The sequence below is a fragment of the Condylura cristata genome, unplaced genomic scaffold, assembly GCF_000260355.1.
Source record: "Condylura cristata isolate star-nosed mole 26May11 unplaced genomic scaffold, ConCri1.0 scaffold00035, whole genome shotgun sequence".
NCBI classification, from domain to species: domain Eukaryota; kingdom Metazoa; phylum Chordata; class Mammalia; order Eulipotyphla; family Talpidae; genus Condylura; species Condylura cristata.
The window spans coordinates 13,296,949-13,324,342 of NW_004567136.1; the positions used below are offsets into that span (position 1 = coordinate 13,296,949).

Genomic DNA, 27,394 nt, shown 5'->3' on the forward strand with positions numbered 1-27,394 from the left:
ATAAGTTGAAAAGCTTTTATCTTTGAAAATTGTCAGAACTTCTCGAAAGAATATAAGAACATCAGGGGCAGCTCCTCACACCTCTCTGTGGTCATTAAAAAACTCAGTTTTCACCTGTGTAAACCTGCAAACAGCTGAGTGTGTGCGGAGGAGATGCTGGATATGAGAACATCAGCTGAGCCTGAGATAAGCTCTCTGTATATTTCTGGATTACGAGGATAAATGTGTCTGTTCAGGAAAGACCCAAGAAGTACAGTAAAATATCAACCCAGACTTAACTTTGAATGTGCTCCCAGCCCGTACTGACCCGCCGGGACTCAGGATGCCTGACCACAACTTCTGCCCACTGCACCAGCGAACCTCTGGGCTAAGCAGACAGCAATGGCAGCATAAAAATATAATCTAAATAAAAGCTTAAAAACTGCAGATGCATCAATTACAAATTAAAACATAAAACTATTTTAAATTAAAAAAAAAGCCTTAGGGAAAAAAAGTAGAGTTCAGAGATGTTACAAAATATTGTCTGTGGTGTCCAGTTTTCAGCCCTAGGTTACCACCCATGGGAAGAATTGGGAATGGTGACCCATACTCAGGAAACCAGCACCTGCTGATGTAGGTCTCCTGCCACCAGAACCTCAACAGGGTGCTAGGCCACCGCACTGTCAGTATGTGTGACCGGTACCCGTGACACGGTATCCAGTGGCCAACGAGCCTTTCAAAAGCCGGGCAGATGTGGCGAGAAAAGGGCCGGGACCTCTCACAACCACCCTGCCCGAATCCTTAGGAACGTCAGCACCTCATACTCCTCACTCATAAGAGTCCTTACGGTGACCCGTGTTTGCAAGTGGCGTCCAACTGTCCCACGTGTGTTTGGGGATGGCTCTTCCACATGGACTCGCCTTGTCACCTTTTACGCAAAATCAGTTCAGCACAAACGGGTGGGCATGTGTCTGCTTTCTGTGCTGGCTGCTGACACCACTCCTTGCACCAACACCACGCCTCCCTAAACGCTGCAACATGACTATGAGTGCTGAAGCCACAGAAAGCAAAACTTGCGATGATGTTAAGCCAACCTTGCATTCAGAAATAAACTCACTCATCACCCACCGCGAGTAATGATTTGACCTAGGACACCTTTCGAGGGCTCTCGTATGCAGGGAAACGATGTTGCATGTGCTGGTTTCGCTAAGTAGTTTTTTTTTTTTAACCTCACATCATGTACAAAATTGACCTTAGAATGACCAGTTTGGCTACATGTGAAACTAAGCCACTGTCTTCATCATCTTGTCTTCTTTGATTAGTCAAACCTATGTTGGACTTTACCAAACTTCAATAGTTTTGTTCTGCTGGTTAAGGAAGTAGAAGGACAAGCTACAGCATGATAGAAAGTAATTTCAAATCATGTTTCCAAATATATGAAGAATTTTTAAGTCAAGAGGAAAATCTCAATCTTTAAAAAGGGGTAACTCGCCCCAAAGACAATGTATACATGATTAATGTGAATAATGTGATGATTTGTTAATTGCAAATAAAACTGTATTGGGGTAGCTCTACACAATCACTAGAATAAAAATAAGTGGAAATGTCGAGTGTTGGAAAGGTTGTTTACAAGCAGAACTTTCATTTAGCAGTGATGGAAATATAGGACTGCATGGCCACTCTGAGAAACAGTGGCCGTTTCTTCAAAGTTAAGCCAAGCTGTGAAATAAAGACTTTTAATGAACACGCCTATGTGTCTGCGTGAGAAAAGTGAAAACCCGTCTTGCCTGGGAGTGTCCAGTTTGGCGCACAGTATTCCTGAACTGGGGCCAGTTCACTGAAGTCCACCAGCTTGTGAAAGGCTGAACAAAAATACGCAGATGATGGCTCCTTCGCATAGGGAAGAACTGCTGACACACACACAATGCTGAACTTCCCACACATGCTACGCAAATCAAGTCAGAGACAGAGAAAAAGCTGTAGGGATTAATTTGTATGGAATTCTGAAAACACAACAAAACAAAGACGTAGAGTCACAAAACAGATCTGAGGTTGCCCAGGGCAGGAAGGTCCAGGAAAGGAGTATGAAAGATGTTTTAGGGCGATGAAAATGTAATAAAACTGGCTTGAAGAGTTAGGTGCAAAGCTAAGCATTTACTAAAAATAATCAAGCTACACTTAACCTCAGTAAAGGTATATATTTTTAAAAGCAAATAGTCTTTACCTCCTATGTGCTAGGTCTCTGTGTTGGAGACAGAGGCAGCTTATCATAGACTTAAAATATAGAATAACACATGCAAAGACAGTGTGGTGACCTGCGCCGTAAACTCTTCAGAGGACCCCAGCGGGCTCTGATAGACACCTAGTGGAGGGGTGTGTGCTGAGTGTGTTAGGGAGCTCCACCGAGAAAAACGTGTATTGTGGGTGATTTTCCATTTAAGCTTGACTCAGGAGCAATCCAAAGCAGTGAAATGACATGAATTGTGTGATGATTAAAACTGGAGCCTCAAAGAACATTAATTGCCAGGTGATGGATGAAAGCGAGGAAAGTGGCTTGAAGTCAGGTCCCTGCCCGCGGCCAGTGATCTCCCCAGTGGCGCGGCCCGCCACGACGCTCTCCTTCAAGTTCCAGTTTGGAGGAGCTGCAAGTCATTATAGATGCTACTCAGGTGCCAGCCGTGCTGGGGACTTTTCTAAGCGCTTGCTGAGCATTCGTTCACCTGCCCAGCGACCTTCTGTTCTGGAATCGTGTGCGGCCCAAGAAGGCATTTGACAAATGCTTGTTGAAAGAATTTCACATATGAGAGAAGGGAGACCAGATACTGAACACTGTCCAACGCCACATACTGGGTGAGAGCTGGGGTTGGGACCAGGACGGCTGCCAGTGTCCCTACTTGTAGGGACATCAGTGACCTACAGCATTTGCTATTTCAGAGGGAGAAAATGGTGGAACAAAGGCCCTGCGGTTTAGAATTAAAAGAGATGTGGAAGCAAGAATGTGTGTTTGGAGCTTGGGAAATGGAGTTATCTGAGTTGAAATCGGGACCTCGACATGCAAAGAGAGGCTTTACGTTGTTGAAGTCAGGAAGGTTCAGTGTTGGAGCTGACTGGCTTTTCTCCTCCAAATCTGCCTTCCCCACAGACTGAACTACGCGTGCTAATGTGGCGGCAGCAGGAGCGCTCCCTGCCTCCCTCAAGGCGAGGGCGGTGCGCACCTTCCCTGTTAGGCGGGGGAAATGGGGAACTAGGGGAGCTCAGTGGCTCAAAGCCACGCTGTTCTTGGGGTCTTGGGGTCCAGAGCCCAGGCCTGGAGCCGCACGCCTCTGCCGCGCACGCTCAGCACTGTGACGGCTGTGGGCTGACCGTGGCGCCTTTGCACCTCCCCAGCGAGGGGCTCCTCTCTCCACCTCATGGTGACGGCTCCCCTACTCTTTAAGGGGTGGGCTCTCACATCTCACGGCGGAGTCCTCATTCTCTGCCCCTCGTGCCTCTACACAGATTAGTCTGTGTCAGAACGAGGAGGTGGCTGTGAGCGAGGGGCCTTCCAGTGCTCCGCGTTGGGGCTGAGCCAGCTGGGGAAACCAGCTTCCCTGAGGTAGAAAGCCAGGTGAAGCTTTTGCAAATGGTAAAATACTGGTAAATGGCAGTTTGTTCTCCCACTTGCGTTGCGGTCTGTATCGACAGTCCGTTTGTATCTATACACGCATCCCTAAGTGTCAGGCCCGCAGATTCTAATTTCCTCAGCCAATAATTCGGATGATCCTCCGTGAGCTTCTGATGTGGGCAGTTGGTGAACAGGGCACAGACCTGTAGGAAAGAAACAACTCAATACCTCCACAACCCTTCACTGTCGTTGCAGTGAACACTGAAACGCGGGCGAGAGATCACCAGGGGAGAGGGAGAGATCACCAGGGGAGAGGGCTGAGAGCGGACAGATGAAATCAATTAAGTGACAATTAGAGAAATTAAGTGAGGACACCGCTAGCATTTCATTTTCCTTGTGCAAATGATGCTGCAGGTCCGGAGGCTATGTCAGAACTTAGAGATCACAGTCAATTATATTACTAAGTATGTTAATATATGCTCATATGTGACTTAAATAATTGGTAATTACATTCGTCCTGACATTAGTATAATTAACAGTTCTATTAAACACAAGAACAGTAAGAACCAGAGATACTGAGAGATTTGCTCAGTGTTCTAGAAATGAACAAAACAGAATTCTTAGAAAATAATTGATTAATTTGCCTCTCATCAACTTGTTCTGTTTCTCTACCTTCTCTGCACACTATGTGCCAAACCCTGAAGTTTCAGTCTCTGTGGCCCAGTGCACCTGACTACGTGCTGTGTGTGGCTAGCCCAGAAGCCTCCTTGTCAACAGCATGAACGCGCTGGGCTCCACAGGGCGGTGTTTCTGCTCACTCGAGACCCCAGTTCTGCGGGCTGAGCTTCAGGTCCCATGGACACCCCGTCTCTGCCAATCAGGTGCCTCTGAGTGGAGACCACTATTCTCACAGGAAACTTAAGCAACTCTCAGGGAACGGGGTGTGTGTGGAGGAACCCAGAGAGCAGGAATTTGTAGTTTTGCTGTTCCACCCCCAGATGCAAGGACTAGCAGCTGAGGCTCAAAGCCCCCCTGGCGCTTCCACTCCCTTAGGAAATGAGCAGACTCCCTCTGTGCTCCCAGCAAGAGTCATCTGTGGGCCCTGGGTCCTTAGCTCCACCCGCAAAGTCGGGGGACAGTGTGGCTGGGCAGTCACCCTCGAAGCTTCAGGTCCCTGGGAAATCTGCGGCTTTTCCTGGGGCTCAGAGCATGCGGGAGCTTGGAGGCTGTGCGGAGGGCTCGGGGTGCGGCGCCGAGAGGTGGGGTGGAGGGCGGCGCGTGGGCTTTGTGCTCGGCGGGTGGCCGCTGGGTCCCAGGCCACCAAGTCTGTAGTGGGATTTATATCTGACTTGACACTTCTTACCCTCAGTTTGCCATTTCTCAGGGTTGCTAAAAACAAAAAATTGGCAATAGCATATGCCTAACGTGTGAAATACTGGGCTGCTTCCTAAATGTCGGGGAGCTGTTTTCGTGATGCACATCTCCAGCGCCCACCACTCATCGTAATGATTTTTTTCAGGCTCTTCCCAAAATCCTTGACAAGCTTGCTCCAGCATTCACAATGAGCAGCTGCAGCTTCCTCGTAGAGAAATCCCGAGCCTCCACCGCCCGGGTCGTGGTGTGGCGGGAGATGGGGGTGTCCAGAAGCTACACCATGGAGAGCAGCTACTGTGGCTGCAACCAGGGACCCTACCAGGTATGTGGGGCCGGGGGCACCCGTGTTTCCGTGCAGCAGTGGCGCTGAGCAGGGGCAGCCCCTCGCTGTGGCTTTCCACCTGACAGAGGAAGAAGTCTCTAGGTGGAGTCTGGCTCAGCCCCCTGCTCTTGCTAGTTCAGTGATTGCTTCTGCGGCGGCACAATCTGTGTTGATCCTGGAAGCAATTTGTACATGCCTGCGGTCGGTTTCTCCATCATCTGCCTCTCCATCATCGGCGGGGAGCTCGCTCTGACACGCAGCCTGGCCTTTGGAGCCTCGGCCCGGCCCTGTCCTGTGCGGGGGAGCACGCCGTTGCCTTTTGCGACAAGTGGCCTGCACGCCCCTGCATCGCGAAGGACATCGCTCGGGGTCTTTGTGTGCTATTCCTCTGTTTTCTGTGCTGATCTTAGTCAGCGGTTCTGCTCTCAGCTGTCACCAGGGCGAACAGGGGCGTGTGCGTGTGTGAGCGAGAGGGAGGGAGAGAGGGGGAGCGGTCGGTCTTCCCAAGACGAGTGGGTCTGGGACGCACGCGCCGGTGTCGAGGGAAAGGGCTCGTGTAAATCACCTTCTTTCTACAGCTGTATCAGCTGCAGCAGCAGCCAGCGCGCTCGGCAGGCTGTTCCAGCTGCCCTCCCCAGCCCCTGCACAGGCGCGTACATAGGGCCAGGGTGACGGCGCCAAGGTAAAGGATGCTGTGCAGTGTGGCGGGCAAGTTGACGGCCTCCTCCTCGGTGACGGCCCTTCAACCCTGGGGACGCCGGACCTCACCAGCACCGAGCTCTTTCTTTGGCTTTGATACTCACTGCAGTGGCCAGGAAGCCGTCGGCCTCTGCACAGTCCTGTGCTTGTAGAAACCTTTAGCTCTCGGGGGGACAGGGAGGGAGAGGTGATGGCAGTACCTGTCTCCCCCCCCGGCCAGGGGCTTCTCGACACAGGGCGACAGAGCCCCCCCATGTGTACCCAGTGATTCTGTCCCATAGCCAGTTGGTCTAAGCAGATGCTTGAAGGGATTATTTTAATACTGAATGAAAAACTATTCAACTAAACAAATCCCTATTTACCCCCATTAATGTGAAGGCAGAAGCAGAAGGCGAGGCCATTGGCAGGCGCGCAGTGGACGCCTGAAGGCCTCACTCTCCCCAGGACCCCACTGTGCGGTGCTTACCTCCGCCAGCCTCTCCCTACACCAGAAGTTTCCATCAGGGCCAAAAGAGAATCACATGTGAATGTACTTGGACATTATAGCGTCAGGGATCTGTTTAAAACCTGCGGAACCATGGAAACAGAAAGCCTGGAACATTCTGGCTCCATGGCCTTACGGATGCAGGCACGTGCCTGCCCAGCTGTGTGCCTCTTGATGGAAAGGGGCCGGTCACTTGTCTAAAAGACAATGGCCTGCGGCCCTTGGCAGGTGTATGGTGTTGGCGACTTGCACTGACTTTGCTTCTCCAAGCACCCACTCAGGCTGGCGGCTTCCAGTCTCTTAAGTGTCAGCTGGAAGCTCAGTGTCCTCTGGAGCTGTGGTCGGAAACTAAATGACTCACAGGGCCGGGCCCTCACGGCCCGCCCTCCCCTCCGCGTTCTGCACAGTGGCCATCGTAAATGACCGAGAAGGAAAGGGAGGGTTCCCCGTGGTGGCTGTCAGATACCACCTCGCATTGCCCTGTGAGACGTTCCATGTGGCCTTCGCACAGGGTCTCTACGAGGGAGGCCGAGAAAGGCCTGGCCGGAGAAAGCCCGCAGTGCCAGACCCGGCTTTGCTGAAACGATCCGGCTTATATGAAACACCTCTCCGTACGGATTGCTTTTCTCCTTTCCTCTGTCTCCCCACCTTTCCAAACGTCGTTGAGTAACTGAGCAGAATTGCAGACAGTGAAAGAGAGGATGGTGAATAACTTTACATATGGGGTCCCCCAGGGGAAGGAAGCTAGTCCAGAGTTGGGTGTTTCGGTGCTTTTTGCTGGAGGTATATAATGACGCCTGTGAGTTATAAAGCAGTAGAGAAATTTCCATCCTGAACATATTGCAAATGATTTTTGTATGTTGAGAAGCCAGGTCCCAGTTGGGTCCTGAGGTTCTTATTCTAAGGTCATCTTTCCATTTTTTGTTTAGCATTACCATTTATCCAAAAGATGGAGGAGACTTAAATGTGCCCACGAGGGGCATTCCTCCCTTCCTTCATAAGAATATAAATATTTTTGCAGTTTCTCTGGTTAACGTGGCTTTAAAGTAGTTCCAATCATTTCTCCCCTAGCACACTAAGTGCCTGATTTGTTAGTATTGAAATGAAATATCATTTCTTACAGTGACATTTATGTTGGAACTACATTAAAGAACATAAGCTATTACCTTCAGGTAATTATTATTAATACGGTATTTTCTATTTTCAGTCTATAGTTGGCTAATTCAAAAAAAAAAAAAAATCTGTCTGCTTTTTTGCTTCTTGGGATCTGATCTCCATAGCCAGCTTATACGAGAGACCCATAATTTGCACGGAGAGCGAGCCCCAGCCCCGGAGAGATGCTTTGCCTCGTAGAGACTGGCCTGCTCTCATGGAAGCCGTTGAGGGGAACAGCCGATAGGGAATGACACATCCTTGGGGGGCTCGTGTTTCAGAGGCATCCAGTCTGTGTGGACAGCGCGTGCTTCATCCCAGGCTCCGTGACCCGGGTCACCCCATGTCACCCCGCGTCACATGCATGGGGTGTCTGCACAGGAAGTCTGGGCCTGGGCCACCCTGGCCCTCGGACGACGGGGCCCTTCCCATCACGGAGGCTGTCGACAGGCTCCTTGGCATGGCCGCCCGACGTGTGGGGTGGCAAAGTGGGCCTCGAGGGACAGCCCGAAGCGTGAGGTTCAAGGGTGACGCCCTCCCCCCGTGTATCCTGGGCCTCCAGAACCCTCCTGGGTCTCGGGCTCTTCCACGGACAGTCGCCCTGCTGCCCTGGGGCCTCCTCCTGCCCGAGCACAGCCCCTCCCCTCGTGCCCGCTGAACGTCCTGCCAACCTGCGCTGAGCGCCCAGGCCGGGGCAGGGCAGTTGCGACGCCGCTCCGGCTGCCCAGGGTGAGGAGGGGCCTCGGCTGCGCGTGGACTCAGGGTATCCGGTGACCTGCCCTCGGGGGACGAGCAAGAGAAGACGCGGCTGGTTCAGCGCGGGAGGGACCGTCCTGAAGCGGGGGCGGAGGGGAAGCCGCGGCCGGCAGGAGAAGCGTGCGAGGGGATTGGGTGGACACGACAGTGCCCGTGCGCGGCGCTGCCTCAGACTGGCTCAGGATCACACAGCTCTTACGCTGTCGAGCCAGGGTTCGAGTCCAGGCAGGCAGGTCCGGCACTGGGGTCTTTGCATTCACCCCTGTGTTCCTGGACTCATAAAATGTCTTTGGTGCCAAGAATCCTGGGCTCTCGGGTCAGGAGCTGTTGCTCTCAGATCTGCAGGGACAGATGCCCTGTGTCTCATAGGAAGGCCCCATTAGAGCTAAGAGGTAGGCAGGGGCCTCTGTATGATGGTCGGCAGGGGCTGCTTTGGCTGGGTCTCCCCGGGGCTTACGCACCACCGACCCAGGGCGACCCCGACCACCTCCCACAGTGTGCTCTGGGGGTGTGTCCCCAGGGAGAAGGCGCCTCCTCAGCACCCCTCAGCCAGCCCAGGGGGTCTGCTCTGCCGCTCAGGCCCACCCACCCCTTTGGCCGACCTTGACCTGTTCCTTTTCCCCAGGTGAGCAGGCAGGGTGGGATGACGTAATGCGATTGGAGTGGCGGTGGGCGGGGGCGAAGCTAGTCATCAGCAGGATCAGCGCTTGGCGCATGCGTGGGGCCCTGCGTCCCGTCCCCTTCACTCCCCAGCCACCGCTCTCGGTTTCCCACCAGCGTTCGTGTCCTCGCACAGCTGCTTGGACACCTGAGACCCAGGTGAGCATGCATCGCCTCCCCCACCCGTGTGCAGATCACACTTGCACGCACTGACACCTGCCCCTACTGGTGCTTCTCCATTAGCGTCACGCTGGCGCCCGGGCCAGGACTCTTTGCAGACATTCAGCTGCTCTCAGCAGCGCCGTACAGCAGCCTGCCCTCTGCGGGGGTTAGTGGCAACAGCGACGCTCCTCACAGCACCTCCCTCATGGAGATGCTGTGAAGACCGAATGCGCCGCTGCCTATAAATTCATCACTATTTTCAGAGCAGACAGGGCATGCTGTGTTACTACTGATTGTATGTAGACTCTGGCAGTGTTTTTTATTTACATCAGTATTTTAATTAAAGTAAGCAGACTCCAGCTCTTAGCCACGACGGCCTGCCTTCCTTTGACCTTCTCCACTGGGGCCTTCTGAGTTGAAGGTGTGTCGTCTGTGGCTTTAGGAACTTTCGTATGAAGGCGGGTTGAGATTTTGACTCTCGTGGACACTGATAACCATGCACTCATATTTGTAGATTTAGCTAGATCAGAGCACCTGGCCTTTGTATTTGCTAGACGTTTCCTCCACTCTCTGCCCTCTGTTCCATCCAGCTTCCTACGCGGGCTAATTGGAATTGGAGTAAATTCCCATGTGTGGTTCTGGTAAGGCGAGTGTGGGAGTCTGTCAGTGATCTGTAGCACAACATCTCCATGTAACTCTTGTTCACACTCAAGTTTGGAACTAACTTGGAAGAATATCGGTGTGGTAAAGGGCGGGGAGGGGGCAGGATAAGAAGCAGATTTAAACCCCTCCGAAGACTGTTGAATGTAAAAGCTCATTCCAGCCAAGAACACAACTGAAGGGTGTATTTTGGACCACTGCGCTCCTGGAAGTCATTTCCTGTACTGTATGCGGCCTCATTGGAGTAGAATTCTTTCCGAGCTTTGAATTGGAGTCAAGAGACATCTTAATTCCATTAATACAATCCAAGGACTAGTGTGTTCCAAACTCGAGTGTGAATAAGAGTTACCTGGGGGTGTCGTGCTGCGGTTCTCCCACCCTGGGCTCCAGTGGCTCTGTGTGATACAGGGATCCGCATTTTTCCACGTGCCCAAGGAGATCCAGATTCTGGAGGTCCAGGGGGCCGTCATTGAGTGTCCAGATGCAAAAGGCAAGGTGTTTTTGAAACTAGCTTCCTAGTGTGTGTTTATTCTCTTGCACCTGATCTGCTTTGGGTTACAGAGAATTTTCTATGACTCTTGTCCTAGAGTGTCAGACTCTCCACTTGTCCCACTGTGTGAGTGTGTGTGTTTCTCTGTGTCATTGACTTTGTGTCATTGACTTAGTTTTCCCGCCAGCATTACTCTAACCTACGGTGTCTAATACCCCAGGGAGAGTTTAAACACATGTGCTTGTTTGCCCTGGCACCCTGGGACACCCCAGATCAAGCTTTCTTAAATTGCCTGTAGAACCCCAAAGTCTGGGAACAGACTTATACAAAATAATGTACAAAAGTGTTTGTTTGCCTGTGTGTACAGTTTAGGGGGGAGACTACCTATAGCTATTAAGTTGGTCTTAAAAGGTGGGGTGACCCAAGTGAAGAGGAGGAGGATGGAATCTAGGACCTTACAGATTCTTCACTTCAGCTCTTACTTAAATCAACTCTGGAAGTGCTTTTCATGACTTGCTAGGGATCAGATGGTGTCTGTAAAGTGCTGACTATTTCTTTTTTGTTGTAGTTTAAGATTTATTTATTTATGCTATAGAACTGGGGTGCAGGCCAGAGGTGCAGAGGCGGTGAGAGAAATTCACCAGAGGCAGAGTGAGGAGCAGAACAGAGAGACTGACTAAGTCCACTGCTGAGGGAGTGGCGGGCGGGTCAGGAGAGGTCTACTCTGTCCTGTGGGTCACCTCCGGGGTGGGGATCGAACTCGCATTGAAGTGGCTGCGGCAGGTTGCATGCTGTGTCCTAACCTGTTGTGCCATCAGGGAGGGCCCCGATTGCTGACTATTTCTGCCTGCTTGCTAGCTCCAGAACAACGATGCATCTCCTAAGTGTATTTTGGACTCACGCCCTCTAAATCCTCTGTGGACCACACTAATCTCTCCAGGATGCTTCTCATAAGTGGTTGTTTAGAGAGGACCAAATCTGCTTCTGCTGAGATTTGGTGGAAATTCAGGCCCCCAGGTCCCTGCAGCGCTGGGATCTTCTGGTTACTGAGACTCCCCAGGGGCTCCTGTTGTCAGAAAAGCATGAGCAGCCCCGAGACAGAGCACCCCAGGTCAGCAGGACGGCAAGAAAGGACTGGGGTCATGAAGGAGCTTGGGGAGCTCTGGCTTTCCTGTTAGGCCAGTGCCCTGTCTGCAGAATTTGTGTGAGCTGCGCTGAGCCACGCTTGTGAGTGTGACTTACGAGTTGAAAGTAATCCCCAGTATTTGGTAGAGATTTGCTGATCTGTGCCAATATTTTATGCTACCTGATCCCTCCCCAAAGTCACATTCTCCAACAACCTTCCCTCTTCGGAACCTAGAAAAGAGCAGGGCAGTCTTCCACAGGCCTGCTGCTGTCAGAATGCCACTTCTGTCCTCTGTGGACGCCGATATGAAATCCAGATGCCGGGGGCCGGCCGCGCAGAGGTGAGGCCGCTGGGCCCGTCCAGTCCATGCCCTCCTGTCTTTTCTTATGAGCTGTGATGCAACACGCGCGTCTTCTCGGAGCATGATCTCAAAGCACGTTATGAGCTGTTTATTACCTCGCTGCAGGCTACTGATGCCATGAGACACTGTGTTCATTCCAGAGCTCTCAATTCCATAATGTCTGTCAGCATTGTGCTGAATATTAAAGGAATTAAATAAAAATCAAAAGGCAGAGATGCTAATAAGGTTGCCAGCAGGGGCCTTTCTTGGCATTGCTGCCGCCCGGGGAGGTTTGAATGTTAATGCCCATTGTAGAAAAGGTTCAGTATATCAAAAGCCAGGACAGTATCTGGCACTTGGGATAATCCAATGAACCTCAACTCACCTCTGATCCCTTAAAAATAATTTGACTTCAGAGGAACAGAAAGAAGAAAAGATGGCTTATCTGTGGGTATTTCATTCTCCCCAGGCGGTCAGTGTAAATACACTAAGTCAGACGCCTGACGGCATGACGCCTAGGGTGGTGTTTAGCTTGGAGCGCTGGGGGAAGGACTGAGCAGGCCTGCGGGCGTTTCTTTGGCTCTGGGTATGTGGCTGTGTTCCTTGGAGAAGCGCTGTCTCCAGTGTGCCGGGAAAGGCAGAACCCAGGCTATGAAAGTGTGGTCCACGGGTGGGTCTCTCCCTGTGAGATGAGTGGCCCTGGAGCGCAGACACCCTCCTTGACGAAACCCTCGCAGTCCGCCAGGGGTTCGGTGTGTGCCGTCATGTGTGACGCCAAGCACACGTCTGCAGACGTCTGCTTCCAGACTGTTCTCTCTATGGCTGCAATCCCTGGATGTGAATGAGCAGGGACACCCTGGACTACTTTGAACCCCGTTGTTAGAAGGCAGACGCTAGGTATTTTTATATGAATTTATAATTGTCTTATCAATGAGTTAACAAGTTGGTGCCACCCCAAATTCTCAGAAGCAGCCTCCTGCAGACCACCCACAGTGGCGGGCAGACCATTTTGAACTGAGGGCAGTGAAATGCCTGAGGCTGAGGAGAAGCTGCTGTTTTTGCCTAAATCCCTCACTTTTCCCTAACCGAAGAAGAGACTGTCGCCTTAGTGCCTGCCCTTTACCTAGTCACAGAAGCTGTCGCTGTGCCCCGAGGACTCAAGAGACTGCAGTTTGGGGGTCTCACCCAGTTGTGGGAGATCAGTCGGACATATCCTCTCAGCTGAGAATCGTATCTTTACTCAAGAGTGAGGGTGAGGTTGCCTTATTTTCCGGGGTCCTCAGAAGGGTCCCCTCTGATGCTCCCTCAATGCAAGGTAGATACCCCAGTCTGACCCACTGCCCTTTAGAATGTGCAGCCATATAAATTTCCCATATATGTGCTATTAAATTTTGACCTGTTTTCCTCCTTCTCCGTGATGTTAGTTTGTTCATGCATGCAGCTTCAATAGGGTGAAAAGTGTCCCCGGACCCCAGCATTTACTTATTAAGATACCTGTCTTCTTTGTTTTAAGCTACAATCTGTGACTGGAGATATCTGTGGAAAACTAAAGAGACTCAGTGAAGGTCAGTCATGGTGTCAGCTCATCGCCATTCTTTCTTTCGTTCGTTCATTACTCCATAAGCCCTGAAAGAATATGCTGGCATTGTGTTAGCTGTCGAGGACAGACAGAGCACTTGCTGTTCTCCCGGAGCTGAGGGTCCAGGCAGAGGCCGGCGATGAAGAAAACGCCCCAGCAGGGTCAGGCGGGCGCAGCGGGGTGCTCAGAGAACACAGAAGGAGAGGATTTAGGTCCCCTCGATGTTAGTTGGCTTGAGTATGAATTATCCATGTCACTTTTTGCAAGGTGGGAAAGGCAGTCTGTCTGGGATGGAAAATGCTCGTTTGCAAGCAGGCAGCGTTGGCAGCTCCTGCGTTTGCTTTCATCCTGGCTGCTTCATGCGCTGTTGTGCTGTTTGGTGTTCGCATCTCACTAGGGTCCGTGCCGGGCGTGGCTGCAGCGGGGGAACCCACTGGGCACCCAGGGCCTGCCTCCTCGTGATGCCAGCCTCCCTCTGAGGCGCCCTGCAGGTGTTCCCCGGGACAGGCAGCCGACGGGCCTTATCGGGGAGTTCAGGACGCGCTCTGAAGGCAAATGCCGAAGCTCCAAACTCCTTGAGCGGATGAGGACTCGTGAAATGTAAATACGGTGATCTCCACTCTTATGAAATACATCTCTGGCGCTACACCCCCAGGTATTCCTGAAAGCAACACAGATCACAATGATAAAAACGCCTGGTGTTTATAACTTACAGAACACTTTCATAAACCTTATCATCTTTGACGAGCCAGGACAACTGTGCAGGCCAAGCAGGAGAGAAAAAGGATGTGGGAGGTGGGGAGTAAGTGGGGGGAGATGGAAGCATCGCCTTGCTGTGCGGTCAGAACTCGCAGGTGGGTTTGCTCAGAGAAGCTTCTGCAGAGTCTGGATGCAGAGACATTTCTGGAGGTGTTGAGAGGGAGGAAGCATGGAACACCCAGGCACCTCTACTCAAGGTGCATCCTGGAGGGGGCAGCTCACTTCGCAGGGAGCCGCCTTCTGCAGCCCCTCGTCCAGGGCAGAGACATCGAGAGGCAGCGGCCCAGAGTTGGAGGCTGCTGGGGCCGGCAGAGCAGTAGCAGGAGAAAGCGAGTCCTGTGGAGACGTGGCCGTCGGCCGTCGGCTAACAGTCTGGGCACCGGAGGCCACACCTGCCTCTGGGTGCCCCAGGCTGGTGCTGCCAAGGAGACACTGATGAGATGCCCCGTGCGAGCCCTGAGAAAATCTTTTCATGCTCTTAATGGTCAGAGTTACAGCAGGGACTGGCAACAGTCAAGGAAGGTATTCCCCCGAAAGTTCTGCCAATGGATATTTAATACCAGCAGGGCAGAGACCCACATGTGAGGATGGCATTGCATCAGGGGCGAGAGTAGGCACAGACAGCAGCTGGTTCACACAGGAAGGAGGGGCAGAGAGGCCGGCCTCAGCCCGGCTGCACACCAGCACACCATAGTTGGACTCCACTTGGGTCACATTTTGTCTTTTGAACACGTGGGATGGTCATTAGAAGTCGGGGTCACTGCTGTCCCTCTCCAGTGTGCTGGCATGCGAAACCCTGGTGGACGCGGGCTTCTGCCACTGGATTCCTGTTCCTCCTGGCTCCTGCCACCCACCCGTGGTCCCACTGTCCATGGCTATCGGTTATTCTCAACCTACTGATGGGAAAACTGCGATGGGAAAACTTACATGGATTAGGGCTCGAGTCTCTCGTTGCTCTGAGAGCCTGTGTGACTCAGTTCCACCACGTTCCCTCTTGCGGATGGGATTTTCAGGTGCCACAAAGCCAGAACAGGCAGCTGTGGTGTTTACACGCAGTTTGTATCTAAGAAACTTCACGAAACAGATCAAGAGGAATATGGATAATTGGGAAGTCCTGCTTGGGTGAAAATGGATTTATGGGGCATATTTAGGGATTTTACTTATTGGTAAGGTAGTATGGTTGAAATGTGAACTCTGGCTGTTAACAATGGAAAGTGGTATTCGGTCACATTAAGATGATCATAACATTTCAAATGAGAAAACGGATCTTCCTGCTTTCTCCAGCTCAGCCTAATTACATTAAGCAAACTGTGTTCCATTCAGTAATAGGACTCGATTCGGGACACACAGGGAATCTGTAGGGAAAGGATGCAGTTGAGAGGTGAGGGCCTCCGAGTCATCCTCCGACTTTGGTTTCAAAGTAGCAGGTGCCCATCGACCTGGTGTGCAGAGAGAAGTGCTGGCCCCGTCTCTGCCTTCAGCAGCAGCATGGGGAGGGGGCAGTCAAGCTGGGTGGTGGCCTGTGGCTGGAAGGAGATAGACAGCTTGGGAGCCGTCAAGCGGTACCTGTCAAGTGATGCTTGGAGGGTGAAACTGCCCTGAGGAGGCAGTGGCGCAGAGGAGGTGGTGGGGCTGCAGGCGGGGGACCGTCCAGGACGACCCCCGGCTGCTGGGCTGGATAGCAAGGAGGGCCATGGGCTTCCGGCATGCAGCCAGGAGGCAGGGAAGGAGCTGCTTCTCTGGGCGTTACAGAAGACACCCGAAAAGCAGAGCCTGGTGTGATAAATAAGCTCCCTCTGAAATCCTTGAATCTGCGATTACTGGGAGAGCGAGTGGAATTGCTGTGATAACCTTACGAGGGACTTTCACAGCTCTCATTACTGCTTTAACACCACTGACCTTATCTTTGTTGCAGTCTAATTTAAATTCTAATGCGTGTTCTCTGCGCTCCACCATTCTTTGTGTTGGCTTCCTTATTGCCCCTAATATCCTAATGCATGTCTAGATATTTGCTCTTTTGACTGAAGTAAAGGACTCTGGATAAATCCTGACAATCCATAGCACATTAATGATATACCTCGACCTCTAGATTTGTACATCTGTCTTTCTAAACAGTGTATAGGAAAGTCCAGGATAAAAAATAAGAGAAGTCATCGGCCCACAGACTTCGGACTGGTGTCTGCCAGGCCCCATTGCTGTTGTCACGTTGGGTTGGGGTTTCTTTCCAGGCGTCCATCAGAGGCACATCCCTGACGTGACGTCTCACCACCAGTATGTAGAGTTGTGGGTCATTCATTTTTTTTTTAAAGATTTATTTATTTATTCATAGAGAACTGGGGTACAGGCCAGAGATGCGGAGGGTGAGAGGATTCACCAGAGACAGAGTGGGGAGCAGAACAGGCAGATGATCAAAGTACACTGCTGAGGGGAGCAGCGGGCGGGTCAGGAGAGGTCTGCCACGCCATGGGGTCACCTCCGGGGCAGGCGGGGATCGAACTCATGCGGAAGAGGCTTTAGCTTCTCAGTGCTGTGCTTTAACCCCCTGCGCCACCAGGGAGGGCCGGGTCATTCATTTTTTAAATTAACATGGTACCATAAGGGTTTCGCCTATTTCCCTGAAGATGACTCGATTCTAACAACTGCATTTCCCCCCGCCCTAAAGTTTACTCTACTACAGTTTACTTAGAATCATGCCGCACGTCAACTTCTTGCTCTGTATCTTTTTGTTAGGTATAATCCCAGGAAGAAGGTTTTCATGCGTAACTTCCCCATTTATCTCTAGTATTTTCACTTAGGAGGTTAGAATTCTGAAGGAGAATTCCAGGTGGAAGTGTTTTCTTAAAAAAATTTTTAGGGAACTTGATTACTACAAAATATCATTTGCCAAATTAAGAGCTGACTTGGCTTCACTGGTGGCTGGTTTGGAAACTTGTATTTCCATGGGCATTTTAGCCCAGGTAAACTGAACCAGGGGCCACTTAGCATAGGGCAGAATGGAATTTATTTTATTTAACTTCTCTCAAAGGAATAAAATATTTCTCCCAAACTCTGACATTTCTTGATTTCAATGAGAAGCTCAGTGTTTCTCCCCAGACTCAGCTAATGGGAAGACCCCTAGCAACATTTCTTTTGCACTTTCTCATTCAGCTTTGCTGTTGTAGAAAGGAACTCATAGATGTGTTTGTCAATTAATTTTTTGGCTCATGTGAAATCTTCTAAGAGAGGACATTGAAACGACCATCAGGTTGGTTTCCAAATTGGATCATCGCTTTATCATTCATTTGAAATCTCATTTTGCACTGAGTCGCTGCCAGTGACCATAACAAATCAATTTCTGTGTCCTAACACCCCTCGGACGCTCCTGAGTCACTCACCAATGGGTTCATGCAGCTGCTCACAATCAACCCCAGAATATAATCTAGAAATAAAATTTCCTCTCCTCAAATATAGATACTTCCTCACTGGATCAACATTGGCACAGAAATAAGACCATTTATGGTTGCAGTCATGGAACATTAAAGAGCTTACTAAGGAAGCTGGTGAAGTGGGAAGCTGCAGGCCTCCTTCCCCCTTCATCAAGGACAAGTGCTGGCAGTTTAATTTGGATTATTAGGTTCTTATTTAATGATGATGGGCATATGGCTAGATGTGGATGGATGAGACCCTCGAGGATTACTGAAGCGAGGATGTTTTCTAGCTCTGGTGCTCAACCTTGAGGCTGTGGACGTGTAGCTGCACGATTCTTCACACTGACCTGTGTGTCGAGGTTGCCCGCACCTCCTTGGTGCCAGTAAACCATCCTGCCCTGGCAACAAAAAATAGACCCAGGCTTTGTCAGGTGTCTACCTCCTGTGTCAAATCGCCCACTATTGCAAGCCATTGCTTACCTTCAGATGTTTTGTTTTCAGGCCCCCTGTTGGATCTTGGGCTTCCTATCTAAGATATCAGAACAACGAATTGAATGGTATCCAAGCCCCCCTCCATTCTATAGGTATGTGCGCATGGCTGAGCTGGAGAAATGGCCTTACAGCCTATGCTCTTTCCAGGCTGGGTCTTTTGTGCTTCCTGAATTTTAAAAATTGCAACACTGTTTTGAGAATTTTTTAAAAGTGGTGTTATCAGTTGGGGGGTATAAATGTACTAGGCTATTGTTTCCTTTAAGAAAAACATACAATCTTTACAGACCAGAACAAGAAATTTTATTTGTGCTAATGTCCCAAAGTTTCAATATTGGGAGCAAACTGAAGAGGATGGAGTTGGAAGATAGAAGAAAAGTGCCCTCAGCTGAGCAAAAACAGAAACGAAGGTAAAACCAATGGGTCTCCCAAACCTGAAAACACCACTCCTTTAACACATGCAAAAACCGTAAGAATAAAGGTTCAGGAACTGATTTTCTGGGAGCACATTTTTCCATTGGAGGCTTATTCTCCCCCAGTTGGTTGTGGAACTTTCACAGACTGTAGAGCAGGTATGAAGTCTCTGAATTGCTTTCAGAGGAGGCTGGAAGGAAGGGTGAGTGAGTGCAGAACACTGATGAGAAATGGAAACCAGATCTTAAGTTCCAAGATGAAGGTAAAACAAGAAGAGAGTGTTTAAGACCAGCACACCACACTCCATGATCCTTCGCCATCCCCAGGAAGGGGGTTTTGTAAGCCTGGGGTCTGGACACACAGGCTGCCAGTGGCAGACCACATGACTGACAGAACCCAACAAGAACATCTCATCTGAGAGGGAACTCTTGAGAAGACTGACTCAGAAAGGAGGAGAGAGTGGGATATCACACCTCTTTCTTTGGCTTGGTCCTCTTTCCTGGTCCTATGGTCCTACAGTATTCAAGCAGAACAACAGCTCAGCATCTAGCAATAAGCACTGATGACTGATTAGTAATAGGTAATGTTATTGGAGTTCTTTCTCTGAACATAAAACAATGCATTCCCTGAACTTGACTCCATAATCAATCATAATCCTTGTTAGAGCTTCACTCTTGACAACTGATTCAACTGTGCCTCAGTTTCCTCAGCTGAGGAGAAATCAAAGTAACACTGCCTCATAAGGTGGCAGTTGGGGTGAAGCAAGCCCATTCTATGCAGCATGCTCTCTGAAGGGATATTGACAGCAGTAAGGGGTTGACGAATGACTAACTGCTAGGCGAACAAGAGAATGACTTATTTTAGATAATCATATAGAGAAAGTAGATGCTGATTTTATACTGAACTGACTTTTGCTTAGTTTGTGAGCCTTAGTTATAAAGTAAAATTTACTAGATTAATGTTGTTTTATTTACTATAGAGAATAATCTGTAGTCATCGTTTCTTCTCCTATAAAGACTGTGTGATTCAGCTGAAGATGTTAGATTGACTGGCATGAAACCCAGAGGCAAATTTACAGTTAAATATTTTAAGTGTGTCGATTGAGTTTGCCTCTGTATTTATGCTGTTTCCTTACTGGTCTTAATCTGCTATCTTGAATGACATTGTTTTGGCTCCTTATTTTTATGTTTGGAATGTACTTATGTTATACATTCTTGTAAGTAGCTCAACTCCTTTGTGAGAGAAGATAGGAAATGAAGGCGTGGACGGGTAAATGGCTATAGTCTGATGACTGGGATATTGTATAATGGCTTGGCAAACTCAAGTTCCTTTTGGTAGGTGCCAGTAACTCATGATGTCATCGTGGCTCATGTTCTAGCAAGCTATCAATCTCTGTCGTTGCCAGTAACTTCCTCCCTTAGCCACCGTCCAACTATCTCCTTCCTCAGCTAGGTTCCTGTCTTGATAGCCATCCACCCTAAGCCAATAGTCTGAATAGTGGTGCTAAGCAATAGTGTCTAACTGGCTAGAAGTGAATCAGATAACAGTGCCCTCACTCTCGTTTTGCATATTATTATTAGGGCTACATCGATGCTTGTTAATATGTGAAAAGGTGTATTTCACAGCATAGGTTCCAGGATGAGTGTAAAACTGAAAAAATATCACCTGATTATAGATAAGCTGCTTAAACTGACTATACTTTGGATTTCCAAAGGATGATACAATAGAGCTATCGTTTTTGTTAAATTAAACTTAGACTTACTTCCATAAAGTAAAAAAAAAAAAAAAAAAAAAAAAAAGATGTTTGGGCCCCTCCAATTATTACTGATCTAGGGGTGTCTAGAAAGCTGGGTTCAGTTCAGGGTATGTCCTTGGCAGGGAAACCAATGAAGTGAAAAGAGCTCAGATGACATTAACGAATGGTGAGGGGGTTGGGAAGCCTGTCACGTGTGTACCTAGTGAGTGCTGAGCCGGGAAAACCAGCCTCAGTCGGCATGGTTACTCCTTTCAAAGTAGACTTGCACTCGTCTGTTGGCCGTTGACACGCCATTTGCACGCAAATGCGACGTTCCGGAAGTGCCGATGCGCCTCATGGATGGCATATGTTCCTCGTGAAGCCAAACTGTGTTCCATGAAGTGCTCCAAGGATTCTAAAATATCTTGGGAAAGGTCTGCATGAGATGTGGTTTTCTTCCAGCTTCCTTGTGACAACCCATCTGTCAAGACCCTCTGGGTTCACCTCCTAGCCCGAGTCCCGGGAAGTCTCCACTGGCGGCCAGACAGGGCCCATTTCCTCCATCACTCACTCACTTTTTGTGTTTCTGCGGAAGACACATCGAAAGGGTTGGCTGGGGATGATGCCTGTCTCCTGAGAACTGCCGAGGGCAGGGTGCTGAGTCACCAAGTGCCTGGGTGGGGAGCTCTGCCTTTCCTACCCTGCCCTCACCCCCAAAGTAGCTCCGGGACCTCCTTCATCACTAGGAGTACCGTTATGAGCAAAGGCAAGGAGAGGAGTCACAGGAGGGACAGGGCGTGCTGACTGGCTCTCAGGGGCACAGCCCTGGGGACCTTGACATCTGAAATGTTCTGCCTGCAGTGGCCCAGAGGGAGCTGACCCTGATCAGATCAGGGCAGAGGGGGGCACACTCTGGGAATGCAGGCATCCCCCAGCCTCAGAGCCTGTCCAATGTCCTCGATCTGCTGAAGGTCCCTTTTGTAAAATCCTACTGGGCATTAAAATGCCCTCGGATTGGTGGCAGATGATTTCCTTTGCAATCCGTCTGCTTCTCCGCTGGGACCCTCAGTCAGATAGCACGGAGCAAGCAACCCGGCAGGAGGCTCCATCATGCGAGGAGATGAGGGGATCACGTGCGGTCACATCTGCTTTCTATAGGCTTTTGGTTACAAGAGGGCCCACCTAGGTTCATTGAGAATGAGGATTCTTCTCTAGGCAGCCGGCGCTCCGCTGACAGTTACCAAGTCCTTGAGCCAGGTGTTGTGAAAACTGCCGTGTAATATATTACTTGATATTGCTATTAACATATTTACCTTTCCAGTTAGGCGTTGCTTATGCTAATCACACAATTAATTTGCATTTCTGAATTAGAATTGAGGGCTACAAAACCGAGCACACTGGACAAAAATTTGACGGCACAGTTAAGCATCAGTCACGCTTTAGTTGGACATAAGTGGGTTAAGTAATTCAGTGCACGAAAAAGTAAATGAGCAAATAAATAAATTTGAGGGGGAAACATGACTAAGGAGCCTACTGTCTCTGGAAGGATACGTTTATGCCCAGTTAAGGCCTAGGAAGAAGGCTCGGATGCCGGGTTGTGGAACAAAGGGAAGGAAGGGGGTACTTCATCCGGCCTTTCATGCAGAACTGCCAGATAGAATATTCCACTAACCGCCATTTTAATTTCCCAGAGCACTTCTGCATCTACCATATTATTTCATTTTGAGGTGATTCAGGCAAATTCTCATTATTACCCCATTCAGTAGATAAAGAAGTGGAGATAGGCAGGGTAAACAATGTGCTGGAAAGCCCATGTCGGTCCATAAACCCTCTGATGACAGGGCCCAGGCTTCAGCGTGGCCACCCATAGCCTTTCCTCTGAGTCACTCCAATTCACAGTGATCTCCACACACGTTAGGTGACCAGTAGTGTTCCAGGGCACCCCAGTGTGAACTGGGCCGCCTGTCGGTGGGGCCTCACCCTGCACTTACAATTCAGTTGTACTGCCGGCAAATGGGTCAAGTGGGTTTATTTACAAAAGGGGAAAGGAAAAGGAAAAAACCCAGGGAAAGAGAGCGGGATACAAAGTCACTGGAATATCTTACCTGCTTGGCTGACTTGGAGCTCTGGTAACAAACTAACTGAAAACCCCGAGTCACGCTGTTCCGAGGGCCATATCCCAAGTGAGAGAGTGAGAGGCGCAATGGCGCCCTATTTATCCCCCAAAGTCCCATAATGCCTGCTTAGCTCCCACCTCGGGTCCTCGCAGTTCTCTCCCTGGTACTGCTGGGAGTTGTAGTTTCCAGTCACTGGAGTAGGGGGCAGAGTCCAGAAGGCTGGAGTAGGGATGGAGACCACAAGACTCTGCAGAGTTCCTTTAGGACGTCCTTCCCCGTAACAGTAGCTTCAGCGTTGCAGACTTCTCTCTTTTCTTGCTCCCTCCCTAGGGATCTTTTCTTCCCTTTGGCCTCCCTCCCCCCCACCCTCCTTCCTTTCTTCCTTGTTTTCCTTCTCTCCTTTCTGCTTGCTGCCTCTGTGATGCCACGCCACGGCCGCGGGCAGAAAGCAGCTGTGGTGTGGTTCTGTGTGGCCGGGTGGCTCCTCAGTCGATCTGGGGATCGACGGCTATCTTTGGCTTTGAGTAGCAGATTCTCAGACCTGCACTTATGAACACGAATTGTGTGTTTTAGTTTTGTGACTCATCACATGAGGTATGATGGGACTGGTGTCTGTGTAAAATGTGTGTTTTTTTTAGCACCGGTGAGGATTAAATTCGATCACGGGGTGAAGCGCGTGGCTCACGTAGTGTGATGTTAAGTCTCAGTAAACAGAGGCTGTGGCTGTTGTGTTATTTTGTTCACCGAGCAACAATGAATTTGAAATTTCAAAAAAGACAAAAATCCACCTGCATTTCTCAGGCAGTGGAGCAGAAAGATCTACTCTGATTTGAGATCAAACCCTGGTCACCTGTCAGTCGGCATGGGGCTCTTTCTGGCCCAGTCCTGCGGCCAGCTCTGGTCATTGTGAATCTCTTTCTTGCATGAGGGAAGGTTTACAATGAGATGGTGGATGCACAGCTGGAGGGCAACGTGCAAGTGACCTCATTTCATCATCAGGATTTTCTGGAACGAATAATCTCAATTTGACCAGCAAGGTGGGGAATGATTTAAAGATCAGGACTGACAGAGGAGATGTCCTCAGAGGTTATACGTGAGAATACTGAGGCTATGTGCGTTAGTAGGAAAGGCTACCTAGTCCCTGGGGAGGGGACTGGCGTCACGGAGTCCACATCACAAGCGGACTTTGAGTGGAATTCTCGATCTCTGCTCCCCAGAGCAGGGCGCAGTGACATGGCTTCATTCAGGCCCCTTGCCCTGGCTGCTGACACAGTGTTGGTGTGGACTGACCTTGTCATTGGATATGGGGCCCCGCGCCAAATGGCTTCATTACAGTTCGATGAAACGCAAGGACAGGAGGAAGCAGACCAGGGCAGCTTCCCTTTGGAATGTGTGGCGATTTCTGGCACCACTCGGCCGGAAGAGCTGGCTTCAGCTTATTCGCAGAACGGGGAGCTCTCTCACCCCACAGCGTTCAGCACCCTGGCGTCCACTTCTCCATGCTGTGTGGACATTCTTGACGTTTTCTTCCAAATACCAGTTTCCTAAGTTAAAGCATCCACCCTCCCCTCCAAAGGACCCTCTATGGGATGTGTTAACACCCCACTTTTACATGTTAATTAATTTATTTAAGAAGTGCTTGGAAGCCTTGGAGGAAATGGGGAACTAAAACCCTTTCAGGATTTCTCTTAAAGACATCAGCGCTCTACCCAGGCCCACCGCCCTCCTGGCCTCCAGCATCTGGCCACTTGGCAGGAGGGTTAGAGCAGTGTGGCAGCGATGTGCGCTTCCTCTCCCCTGCAGCCCCCCACTTTGTAATACCCACTCGTGTTGCTTCCAAGATGGGCATTCTGCCTAAGGATGGGATAAAGCTGGCACATCACCTACCAGAAAGAAACTCGTCGTTTTCAGAGGCAAACACTGAATCCAGTCTCGGAAGGGGAGCCCGACCCCCCCCCTTCCCACCCTCTCCATGTGGAAGAGAAGAGAAACAGGGAGATTTGGAAGTTGCCAAAGTTTAATTACTTGTGTGGACAGCGCCAAAAAATGTGAAAGCTTATCCTGGAGTGGAGAAAACCCAGCAGGTCCTGGGGACATTCGCAGCGGCCTGTTGGCCATTTGTTTCTTCTCTTTTCTTCTTCAGTCCCCGAGTAGCAAGTTTCCATTTTTCCCTTCCAAGAAGAATGAGGCCAGATTGTTCCGTTGAGACAGCACAACGGCGTTTCAGATTCTGCCACAGGGGATAGGACTGCTGAGCCATCTCAGACTCTCTTGCGCTGAGACCCGCAGCTCAATTTCTGGGGCTGACCCCTTACACCGAGCGCACGGGCCTGAGATCCCATTAAAGTTGCACCCGCTTCCGACCCATTGGAGTCCACTTCAGCAGACGTGAAAATAGGTGACTTTCCCTCGCCTCTGTGTGTGTGTGTGTGTGTGTGTGTGTGTGTGTGTGTGTGTGTGTGGAAAGGCCTAGCCAACAAGCAGGTGTACAGCAATTAGAAAATTGACTGTGAAAGCAGAGGTGGGCGATGGCAATGAACATCCCCGTGAAGCCACCATTGCCCAGCGCTGAGCCTACATCAAGGCTTATTTTTCTGTGTCTTAGAGTGATTTCTCATGACAACACTGTGAAGATAATATTCCCATTTAGTGGACTCAAAGCTCAGTTTTCAGTGACACTAAGGGGCATGGCCAGGGTCATTTAGGTAATAGAAGGGCTCATGGATTTTGAGAAGACATTTCAATCCATGTAGTCTGATCCAACTCAGGCCAGGTCATTCACACCCAGTTAACTCTCAGTGACGCATAGGCGGCTGATCTGCCTTTTCTCGCCTCCTGGCACATTTCCTGCTTGTTTTAATCTTTCAGCCACACCCATACACTTGGGTTGGCACCTGCCAACCCAAAGAAAGAAGAAGAAAGTTGGCGCTGATGTTCTTAGTTGGTTGGGTGGGTCAGTGATTGATTGAATCCCATAATTAAATTCATGTGTAAATAATCAGTAAATTTCAACAATGGCTGTTTCCTACCTTTCATATCAGCCAGTCAAAACAAGCAAAACATATTTCAAAGAACCAATTGGACGCTGAAGACAGTAAAACACATTGCTTGAAAGAAATAAAGCAGATGTTCTTCCAGCTTTTAGTGACAGACAGAACTTCCCTTACAAAGTGCAGTACTCTTCACCACACATGTGACACTGGAGGATTTCTGTCTTGTTGGTGACCCTTTAGCTAGCCAGAGAGAATTTCACATCTCTTTTAGGTTTTCTGTGAAATCAGCATGACTTGCTTTTTGATTTGTTGTGTCTCTTTCTTATAAATCTCATTCTTTGTGGATTTATTGTACAAATCTGTGCAGCAGCTAAAAATCATCCAGTGATACCAGCAGCCACTAAACCTTAACTTCTACGTTGGGGGAAATCTGTGTGAAGAAGGACGGCACAACTGGGGCATGGAGACCAGTGATGGGCTTTCTATTGTGAGTCCTGTTTTCTCTCCAAATCTGTAATGAACTTGGTCCCTTCTTGCTATCACATGGAATGTAGAAATTGCCTTTCGACGTTCAGACATAGCTATTGCTAGTCTAGTATTAGTCTCTGGTTGAACTTTTAACCTCACAGACTGTGTGAAATTAAGTTTGTGTTGTATTGAGCTGGGCTGGGCATTTTGGGGGTGAAAGTATACTTAGTTTACATTCTAAAGATGAGGGTCTTTAGACTTAACTCCAGTGGTTCTACTTACGCAACATGGGCTTCTCTGGAGCTGTGACTGCGTTCCGACTAGCATACCTTAACAACAGAGCCTCATGGCAAAGTTGGCCTTGGACCTCAACAATGTGGGGCTTTCTATTTACGTTAGTTTGGATGTAGTCAGCAAAGACATAGAAATGGCCAAAATAGTCTATGCTTAGTGAAGACATGGGGGACGGGGTAGAAAGAGACTGTTTATTAGTGTCTCACACTTATCAGACACCTAATAATTGCCAAATGAATGTCTTTTAAATAGCATTTATCTAGTTTTGTTTTAAATTTTCTTGAGAATAAAGGGACAATAAAGTGGTGTTTGGAGAAGAGACTCAGAACTCTCCCTTGATTCCTTCTCTCTAACCTCCTTGAAATAGCCCATTTTGTATTTTTTTTAAAAAACCTCATGCATTTTATTATTTTTGGCTATATTTAGTTTTACAAAAAACTGTACAGAAAGGAGAGAATTCCCATACACACTCTCCCTCTTCCCCGGCTTCCCTTGTGATTGACACCTTGCGCCAGGTGATACATCCTGACAGCTCATAAGGCGATGTTGATATCTTGCCATCCTTGCCAGAGTTTGCTGTCGAGCTGTCCCTCTGATCAGGTAGCATCGCCGAAGCACACTGGGTGGTCCCCACGGCCCCTCTGCACCTGCGTGCTCAGCCCACCCTGCCCCCCAGCCCTGACATCACCCCCTTTTCAGTCTCTCTAGTTTTTCCCTTGCCCAGCACGTCAGGTCAGCGGATCATATAGTAACTGTCCCTTCAGTCAGAAATATGCATTTCTAACGGCTTCTTTCATTTAGAAATAGGCATTTCTAATATGCTTCCTTCATTTAGAAATACACATTTATGATTCCTCTATGCCTTTTCATGGCTTTTAGCTAATTTCTTTTTAGTCCTGAATAGTATTCTGTTGTCTGAACACAACATCGTTTATCTGTTCTTCTACTGAGGTCCGTCTTGGTTGCTTCTGAGATTTGACAAATATGAATAAGATTGGCAGGGTTTTGGATGAACATAAATTTTTGAACCCTTTGGTTAAATTCCAAGAAGTTTAATTGCTGATGCTAAGGGTCAACTTTGTACATTTCTGCCAACCTATTTCCATAATGGAGGGTGTCATTTTGCATCCTAGCAGCAAGGAGCTAGAGTTCCTCTTGCTTCTTATCTTTACCAGCTCTCGCTATTTGGATCTGGGCCATTCTTACTGATAAGGCTTAGTATCTCCCTATGTTCACTGGAGTTCCCTATGGATAAAAGTGTACGAAACACCCTTTCCTTGCTCATTTGTCATTGGTATATCGTCTGGGATCAGGACATATTCAGATCTTTT

General features: G+C 49.4%; 1 protein-coding gene across 1 annotated transcript in view; it reads left to right on the forward strand.

Moving 5' to 3' along the window:
- The window catches only part of AGBL1 (ATP/GTP binding protein-like 1), a 509,246-nt gene that overhangs the window by 290,241 nt on the left and 191,611 nt on the right, over nt 1-27,394 (forward strand). The window contains exon 21 of the mRNA XM_004692971.2: nt 5,103-5,279. Coding sequence (XP_004693028.2) covers nt 5,103-5,279 — 177 coding nt within the window. The remainder of the gene's footprint in view (nt 1-5,102; nt 5,280-27,394) is intronic.